Source organism: Passer domesticus, chromosome 13, assembly GCF_036417665.1.
Source record: "Passer domesticus isolate bPasDom1 chromosome 13, bPasDom1.hap1, whole genome shotgun sequence".
NCBI lineage: Eukaryota > Metazoa > Chordata > Aves > Passeriformes > Passeridae > Passer > Passer domesticus.
Window position 1 is genome coordinate 15,352,836 of NC_087486.1, and position 9,790 is coordinate 15,362,625.

General features: G+C 59.3%; 1 protein-coding gene across 4 annotated transcripts in view; it reads right to left on the reverse strand.

The window, feature by feature from the left end:
* Window positions 1-9,552, reverse strand: part of NRG2 (neuregulin 2) — a 154,730-nt gene extending 145,178 nt beyond the window's left edge. For all 4 annotated transcript variants that reach the window (XM_064388286.1, XM_064388284.1, XM_064388285.1 and 1 more), the window contains exon 1: window positions 8,664-9,552. In XM_064388286.1, the coding sequence (XP_064244356.1) occupies window positions 8,664-9,504 (841 nt within the window). In that variant the 5' untranslated portion in view covers window positions 9,505-9,552. The remainder of the gene's footprint in view (window positions 1-8,663) is intronic.
* Between the last annotated feature and the right edge of the window lie 238 nt (window positions 9,553-9,790).

Consider the following 9,790-nt stretch of genomic DNA (forward strand, 5'->3'; position numbering starts at 1 on the left):
CCCAACCCTGCTGTACATGCAGGAATGGCCTTGGGCTCCCCTCAGAGCCCCACAGCACCCTGCAGTGAGGCTCTGGGAGCAAGAAGGACCTTTGGGTGACCCCCTGCCTGCTGCCTCCCATCAGCACCCCAGTTCTTGTAGGTATAGAAAAAATCCTAATTCCCATCCAAACCATTCTACATCTACTGCTATATCCTACCCAATGTTCAAAACCCTCAAGGCCTTTTCCAGAATCTCAGCTGCCTCTGAGCCTCCCAAATCCACCAGAATACCCTACTAGGTCAGCCCCTGACCCCTACTAGGTTTTCCCCTCCTTCCCTGTAATCCTACTTGGGCATCATCTGGCCTGTGGGTTCTGCAGCATTTGCCAGAACTTGCAGCTGCTGTTGTGCCTGAATATCCAAGACAGAATGACAGCCACCCTACAAACCACCAGCCATCCAGCCTCTTGTGTCCCCCACACCAGGAAGACCAGCTCAAATTACCAACCTAGGAAGAAAGTGCAGAGAAGAGCAATCCTGGTGTACCCCAGACCTCCACCCCAGCTGCAGCCCCATTTACCGACACCAAGACATCTTCTGGGAATGCTCAAGGTCAGGGCATCATTGGGGGATGGAGCTCGTTTGATGCTTGCCCATCAGCAGGGCTGTGTGTGTTGCTGCTGGAATGGGTGATGCACACACTCTGCGTGCACACAGAGAGTGCCAAGGCAAGCCAGGAGCTGCAGGAAGGACCTGGCAGGGAAACTCCTCCAGCTCCTTCTTGCTGCCTCAGCTCTGCATGTTTGGGGATGTGTCTGTGGGATTCAGGCTCTCCAGTGCTGTAAGAAAGGGCCTCCAGGTCTTCTCAAAGCTGTCCATGCCAGGTCCCCCAAGGACAAAATTTCTGCTTCGTTCCAGCCCAGGCAGGCAGTGAGTGTCCCATCACCCCTGAGGAGTCCCTGATGTTCCCCAGATCCCACCAGCCTCAGCAGGCAGCTCCCCATGCAGCCAGGATGGGAAGACAGATCCTTCTCCCAGCAGAGATACAGGGAGAAGGTGGCTGAGACCCCACATGGCAGAGGATCTGCCCAGGGATGCTGCTGACTTCAGCTGGACTCCCAGCCCGTGCCAGCCTGGCTGAAGGCTGAGAGCAGCCATGGGGAGGCTCAGCCAAACACGTCCACACTCCTTTTCTCCTCTGCACCAAGACACATGGAAGGGCAGCTGAGGAAGACTGGAGGGGTGGGAGGGGAACACCTAGAGCAGCAGGTCCAGACCAGGGTGAGGAGCACTCACTCCTACCCTTGCTGTTACTACCATCCCATGGACCCCTGTGGAAGATCTGACTCCCAGGCAGGGCATCCTGACCTAGGGCTCATGCTCCCTGTCACACTCCCAGCGCTAATGAGCGTTTTGCTAATCACACACCCACACACCTCTGCCTGATGGCAAAGGCCACATCCCACTGGCTCGGGCTGGCAGTGAAGGCTGTTCCCGATGCTGATCTCCCTTGGTTTGCCCAGGGCTGCCCACCCCAAGCAGTGGGAGCAGGGTCCAGCAGGGACAGGCTCCGGCCAGGGCAGCAGCCAGGGCTCGCGCATCGCTGCCAGCTTTGAGGCAGCCCAGAAAGCAGACCTCATTCCAGTCCCTACCCTCCTGCCAAGCCATCTGCCTGCCCTGAGACCACCGAGAGGCTCCTGAGCAGCATTTCATCATTACCAAGCCATTAGAGAAAGTGGACGAGCAGTGATTGATTATAATGACTGCAAATACCTGCCTTCCGACCCCACATTGGCAGCACCTGGCTGGCTCTCCCACTAAGCAGTACAGTGTGTCCTTCCACAGGCTCTGCAAAGCATTCCCATCCTCCTCAGCCTTTCCACAAGCCATCAGGCACAGCACTGCCCATCTAGACCTGCCCTAGAAAACCATCACATCCAAGATGAGCTTTCCATCAGCCCTGAGGCTCTGCTCTCACCCGCAGATCCTACAGGCTCATTTCCAGGCCCTGAGCCCATTGGGAAGGCTTTCCCAGAGTTCTCACCTTCATCAAGAAGGTGAAGGACAGTTCCCTCACGTCAGGACAGGGAAAGAGAGAGGGGCAGCAGGGTGGGAGCCGAGTGCTCTGTCACAAGTGTGACACGTCCCTACTCATCAGGCACGTGTGTCCCGTCACAGAGAGGTGCTGTGCCCAGAGACAGCAGCAGCCAGCTCTGCCCAGGAGGTCACCAAGGATGAAGTGTTACCCCTGCAAAACCAGAACACAGGCTACAGCCTGCAAGGATGAACTCAGTTGCCCTCCAGAGGCCAGCAAACAGTAAGTGACAGGAATACAGGGAAGGAAGGCACTGTCCTGCTGAGGCAATGGGTGTGGGGCAGGTGGGGGGACCAGAGAGAGCCACTGTGGCCATCAACTGCCACAAAGAGAATTCAAGGACTGTCCAGGCCAAGGAGAGTTGCTGTGGGCAGAAGAACCTTGTCCCTGAGCTACAACATTCAAGATGCAAATCATGTGCTCCCCTCTAGGACCAATCTCTGGAGTACCTCATATTTTCCATCCTCCAGAACTGGTTAGGGTCTTATCCACAATGGAGCTGGACCATGGGGATTCAACAAGAGCAGTTTCTACTGGCCCTTCAGCCCAGCCTTTGCATCACACAGCCAAGCTGCAAGCAGCCAAGCTCTGGGAGCATGATCATCCAGCGGAGAAAGAGCAGCACGGTGATTCATCTGCCTTTTGATCTCTAGCCTACCCTTGCAGGCTCAGTACTCTATCCCCAAATTTTTGGGCAGCTGGCAGACCTCTCCACCTCCCCCCAGGGTGGAGACGTCAAGTGCTGAGAGGTGCTGGGGTTCGACTGCTGCACACCCAACCCGGTAGGCAAGCAGGCGCCTGGCTGCCAAAGTTTCCAGGGAGATGAGCTTCCTCCAGAGCCTCCCCATCCGCCGAGCCCCCGCCGAGGGCAGGCGTCCCCTGCCATCCGCCCCGCACAGAGCAGCTCACAGTAGCGCAGGGAACACCTCGCCGGGGAGCGGGGCACTGCCTTCGCCTTCCAGCGGCGCCCTTTGGGCACGGCAGGGCGGACAGCGCTTGGGGAGGGGTGAACTCGCCTCCTGGCAGCCTCCTCTGCGCCGCGGAGAGGGGCAGGATGTGCCGAAGCTCTGCTGCGCCCAGCCCAGCTCCCGGCAGCGCTGACCGCGCTGCGCACCGGGCACGGGAGCGCCCACGGGAGCTGCCAGACAGCCCCGGCAGCTCCCGGCTCAGCGGAGGCACTTCCTCACCTCCCAGCACTTTGTCGCTCAGGCTCCTCTGCAGTGACAATTCCTCAGACGACCAGAGTCGCCCACGGGCTCGCAGCCTCCCAAACCTGCTGCCCGCTCGGATCAGCCTCCCGAGCTCCTCCTGGCCGAGTTCTCCGGGTTTCTCCCTGAATCTGCACCGCCACCTGCCCTGGGCCAGCACGGCTGACCTGGGCAAGCCCAGGTGCCGTGCCAGGGCCAGCACAGCTCTCGTTTGCGCTCAGCAGCGTCACACATTGACTCGGGAGGGGGATGGAGATGAGGCGGCTCCAGCAGCAGCATGCAGTGCCCCAAACCTGGCAAAGCAGCAGCCGCTCTGCGCAGGAGCCGTGTCACATGCGCGGGGGAACTGGCCACCCCCTCCAGTCTGCTGGGAGAGGCACCCTCAGCCCAGCAGCACGGTACCAAAACCCAGCCCTTGTGGCACTTTGCAGCAGATTTTGGGTGTGCCAAGCGAAGGCTCCAGGCCCTGGTGCCCATGGTGCACCTCACGCAGCCCAAGCGAAGCGGGGAGCTCAGCTGTGGCAGAGCATGGCTCCCTTTTTGCCTGGTGATGCAGTTTATTGCCTCTGTGCTCCCAAGCATGCACCAGTTTCTGATCCAGATCCAAACCCAAGTCAAGGTGCTGCCTGTGATTTAGAAAGGGCGTTCTGCCTCAGGGCCCATATCTAAGGGCTGTCAGCTGCCAGAGCACAAAGAGCCACCAACAGCAGCTGGGGCCTGGGCTGGGCATGGAGCAGCCCTAGACACAGAAATCAGCACTGCTGGGATCACTCAGGAGCTGTTTTAGTCTCATCTTACTCATGGAGATCCTTGGGGAGATGCTTTATTTAGTCAAACATTTCTGAAAGGGGGACTGAAACTAGCCAGGCTTTGCTCCACACATGGCACATGTCTGGGAGGGGAAAAACTCTGTTTCTGTGTCAGGCACCACTGAAGACACTTGGACCTGCAGCTTCAGCAGAGCAAATTTCTCCAGTTCCAGTCCCCAGTTCCTGGATGGCTCGTCTGGAAGACAAGGAGCTGACCTGACCACGAGGAGCCAGCCACCCCAGGTCCACTCCAGACCAAATCCTGTATGAGAGGATTGAGAGAGCACCCAGAATTGTGCCACCCTTGCGAGAGGTCAAAGCTGTCTGCAGCACAGTGACCATTCCCCATCTGCAGAAACTCAAGGCAAGAAGGAAGTTTTTGCTCTCCTGCAAACCCAAAGAAGTGTGATTTTTCTGAAGGTGGTGAGAAACAGTTTCAGACAGCTCTAATTAGCAAGGTGGTGTGTGAGAAAATCCAGCTTTACTGCTCTGTGCTCCACAGCTGTCCTGGGATGAAGGGAGAGTACCATCACCAGCGGCTGGAGCCCACCCACAGCCCTCCCCTGAGCCTGCCTGGCTTCCAATGATCTGCAGGATAGTGAAGAGGGATATTTTTGCATGAGCTGCTGGTCCAAAGTTGCCAGTGCTATTTCAGGCAGCAACACCTACACTGTAATCCAAAGGGCTGTATTTTCCAGCGGGCACTTCAAAATCCGACCTCTCTCCTCCCCTCACAGGCCAGCTCTAACCAACCTGGCCCCAGGATAAACAGCTCCCAGTATCAGGTGGCCACTGAGGCCAATGCCATAGCCCCAGCACCTTCCTGATTGCCACTGGGACCGAGACACCTTCGGACTGGAAATAAAATAAATACCTCATCTCACAAGAAGTACCAGCTACAACAACAGGTCCTCTGCCTGCAAATCCTCCCAGGGATCTGCCACCACCAGATTACCTGCCCAGGCTAAGCTAGCTAATCCTACAGGCGAGTGGCAGACCTCGTCCTGGAGCTCAGCAGCGTTTTCGGTGAGGTGCTTCAGGAGACATACCAGCTCTAATTAAAGCTACTTTGCAAATCGCTGCATATGGAGGCAGAAGGACATTTGTTCCTCTGTGAAAGCAGAGATCAGGGCCTGGACAGGTTAAATCCCCACTCTCCTGTGTGCAAAATATCTGCACGTAAATATTTCACAGGGTAGAGAGGACTCATGCGGAGTGGGAAGGAGATGCTGACACAAGCTACCCCTAAAGACCCAGAGGATGAGGACCACAAGCCCCTTATGGATTCAGATCAGGAGCTGTTCCAGTGGGGATAATGCCACCAGCTCCTTCACCAGTGAAAGCCAGCGCCGTGTCTTGCACCTATTTCCTCCTCCTTGATCTGTGCGTGTAGGCACAAAGGAGATATGAGACCATCCCAAATTAAGGAGCTAGAAGATACAAAGAAAAGAGACAGGAGGAGAAGCAATAACAGGAATCGTTATATAACAGCATGAAAAAAACCAATAATACTCCCAGTGCAAAAGAGGTTTCAAGATGGACAAGTGGGTGGTGAGACCTGCAGGATGCCAGGCCCCAGGACCAGCTGCTCCCTGTGTGCCAGAGGGATGAAAACCATGGCTGGGCAGAGCTGCAGAGACTGCACCCCTCTGGGGTTTGCAGGTGGGGATGTTCCAGCCTTCAGAGCCTGCCCAGCAGTGAGATGGCCAAAGCGAGGATCCCCCTCCCTGGATCTCTGCCCAGAGGGCACACAAGAAGCAGCCCAGCTCAGACCCCACACACAGCAGGCACCAGACTGGCATTCCTGTTCTGTCCCCCACACCCCTGGCCATCCTCCTCTCACCTCAGTCCTCCTGGCTCTGCACAGAGAGGGTCTGGGTCCCATACAGAGCCTCAGCACCCACTTTCTCTCCTCTAAGTGAGATGTGCAAACAGCAGAGACTGCTCCTTGGAGAGAGACATGGATGCTCCCATCACAGGTCTAGTCCTGCATCGCATCCCGGACCTCGGCACGCAGCAAGAGCAGGAGACACACAGCATCTTAGCCAGTGAGAAGGGGATGAATCACTGGAAAACAGACCCAGGCACAGAGCCAGAGCAGGGAGAAGATGGTCCTGTGAGGCCTCCATCTTTGGAAGTGGGGGAATTGGAGTGATCAGGGCCACCAGGTCCTCCCTTCCCACTCAGAAGTGACCCCAGCATCTGTCTCTCAGCTCTGTAACATCCCTCACACAGCTGCAGCCCAGCTGTCCCTCAGAGTGCTCCTCGTGCTGGGACATTCACCCCCTGCCAGCTCTGGAGTTCTCAACACCCCCATGAGCAGCAAGAATGGGAAACACCCCCGCATCCTTTTGCATCTCCCCTCCCAGCACAAACCACAGAGCAGGAAGGCAAACCGTGGGTTCCCAGTTCACACACCTTTCCAGCAGCTCAGGTGCTACAAATCCTGCCAGGAAAGTCACCTTCAGAAATAACCTCCCAGCTGGACCAAGAGCATGAAGTGCTCAGGGAACCACCAGTTCAGCAAGCTGAGACTCCCATTTCATCTTCAGCAAACCAAACCACAGCTATGACATTTCCCAACCACCAGATTTTATTTTTCTTTTGGAATCTGCCATCGAGCTCTGCTGAGACGAGGCTCCCACCAATCTGCAGTGTCCCTCAGCCAGGGAGCCCGTCAGAGCCACACAGAAACAAAAGCATCAGCTCCAAGGAGGTGTCACGACAGAATGACAACCCTTAACTTGTTGTTACATCAGCCCACACATTAACACTTTGGGCCTGAGCCAGGATGCCACGGAGCAGCCTCCATTCCCCTTCAAGTCAAACCCTGCTGCTCAGAGATGCACAAGTTCAGAAACCCTTTTGATTAAAAAAAAAAAAAAATTAAAATAATAAAAGCTACATACCTTTTGCTGTGTTTTCCCCTGACAATGAGACCACAGTCCTGAGAAATTCCCCCATGTACTTTCCTCTTGTCTCTACCACAGCTCTTTCACTGAATCCTCTCTGTCCACGATGGCCCATATACAGATGCACATGAAATTAGTGTCTCCCAAATTAGTTTTCTTGCACACAGTCCTAGCCCATTTTCCTCAACAACATATTATGATATGCAAGGTTCCACCTTTCTCCCAGGAAACGCAAGCTTCTAAATTTATCTTTTGGATAACTAAAAAAAGAGACAGGTCTAGCTTTGACAACACGGGGTCAGCAGTCCCGAATGGAGGAGTATTTGCCCCAGAAACACGCAGGTAATACCACAACAACAACCACCACAGAGCAGGACACATATGGTCATTACAGAGCTAACTATAACTTGACAAAGTACCTTGTTTTTAATGAGGCAAAAGGCCAATTAACCTGATGAGGATGCAGTGTACTGACATTGAGTGGGGAGCCTGGGTTCCCTGGAGCTACACCCTGTATGTCCTCGTAAACACGGGGAATCCAAACCCTTGCTGAGGGCACAGCGCTCAGAGCTCTCCGGGTTAACACCATCCTTCTCCAGATTTTGTGACACAGTATCCAGCATTCAGGCTGGATGAAGGGCCAGCCGTGCATTTTTGTCAGCTCAGATCCAAACCCTGGGAAAATGCAGGCATTGTCCTCGCCCGGTCCCCACCGCCCAGCCCTCCGCAGGTGTTCACCCGCCAGAGGACAGCAAGGAAAATCCAGGAACAAAAGCAGGGACGCTCCGGCGGGCACTTCCCGTTGAAGTCATTTCATAACCGCGTTTGCAGAGGTGCTGGAAGAGCAGCACAATCCACCGCACGAGAGCCGTGATCGGAGACACCAAAATGCGCGGAATGAACAAAAGAAAAGCCAACTTCCCCCCGCGAGGCCGTTATTTTGGAAGACGCAAAACTTCCCGGCTCTTAGGGCACACCTGGAGCGCTGCCCTGTCCCAGCCCCGCATCCCGGGCCCGGCCCCTCCGCGGGGGGAACGCGCCCGGGGCGGGGGTCGCGGCCGGAGTCACCGGAGCCCCCGCAGGCCGGCAGCTCTCCCGGCAGGGCTGCCACGGCCGAGGACCCCGAGGGGAGAGGCACCGGGGCGCTGGGACCGCGCTCGGACCGCGGGCTCCCCGCGGCACCGCCGAGCGCCGGGCGGCCGCGGGCTGCGGGCACTCCCCGCGCCGGGCCCGGGGCTGCGCTGCTGGCGCGGCGCCGGCCCGGGGCTGCGGGACCTTGAGCCGGGCGAGCCAGGAGCCCCGGGGCCGGGGGATGGGGGGAGCGCGGCTGCGGCGGCCGGGCCGCGCGGAACGCATCGTGCGGTATCGCATCGCATCGCATCGCATCGCATCGCATCGCATCGCATCGCATCGCATCGCATCGCATCGCACCGCATCTCCCCCGGTGCAGGCGCGGCTCCCGGGGCCCGCTGGGGGTGAAGTGGGGGGGGGGTGATCTCCGGGCACCTGTCCCCCTCAGGTCCGAGCGGTACGGACCTGTCGCCCCGCGGCCGCCCGGGACGCGGGCCAGCGCTCCCCGCGGCCGCTCCGCCATCGCCCCCCGCCGCCGCTCCGCCATCGCCCCCCGCCGCCCCCCGCCGCCGCGGCGCGGCCCGTACCGCAGTCGGCGCAGAGGATCCGCGCCACGTCCCGCTTGAGGTTCTTGCCGCTGGTGTCGAGCGGAGCGAAGGCGGTGCGGAAGACGAGCGGCTCCTCGGTGGGCTCCAGGAAGAAGATGTAGCGGTGGTTGCGCTTCACTTTGAAGCAGGGCGCCTTGGAGCCCACGCTGATGAGCTGCTCCCGCTGCAGCCCCCCACTGTTGAGGGGCCACAGGTCGAGCACCTTGACCAGGACACCCCCGGCGGGCCCGGCGCCGCGGCTGTCATTGCCGCCGGCGGGGGGGCCCACGGACTGCACCTTGCCCTCCAGCACCACCGCCGCCGTGTACGCCTGGTCCTGCACCGACTTGAGGCTGGGCGAGTAGCAGGCGAGGGAGACGCCGAAGAGCAGCATGGAGAAGCCGGGCGCCGGGTCGCGCCTCATGCCGCCGGCTGCCGCTCGCTGCCCGCCGGCCCTGCGGCGGCGGCCGGGCTGCGGGGCCGGGCTGCGGGGCTGCGGCGCGGCGGGCGCGGCGGGGCGGAGCGGAGCGGCGCGACGCGGGGCGGCACGGCACGGCACGGCACGGCACGGCGCGGGGCGGCACGGCACCGGCACGGAGCGGCACGGCAGGGCACGGCACCGGCGCGGCACCGGCACAGGCACTGGCGCGGCGCGGCGCGGGGAGGAGGCGGGATGCTCCCTCAGCTGCCCCTGCCCCCGGGATGCTGACCCCCGCACCCCCCGGAAAGGTGATTCCCTGCCCGGGAACTCCCCCCCGGGGATGCCCGCTGCGGCGGGGATCCCCGCGTCCCTGGGGGTCCCCGGGGACGAAGGCAGACCGCGTTCCCTCCACCCGGCCATGGAGCCGGCCCCTCGGCAGCCCCCCCGGCGTTGGCAGAATCCCCCTTTTCCCCGCAAAAGAGACCAAAGATGCGCTCATTCGGGGGCGGCTGCAGGTGACACGGGGGTTCCGCGATGCGCAGGGCCCGCGAGCCGGGGATTCCTCTTTGCCCGATGGTTTTATGGAGCTGGGAGATTTGTGCCCGAGATTCCCTGCACACCTGAAGGAAAGGCATTAACATAGAGACAAACGGAACACGCAGTGGCCGGGGAGACAAAGCCGCCTTTCATGCCCTGTCCCTTCTGC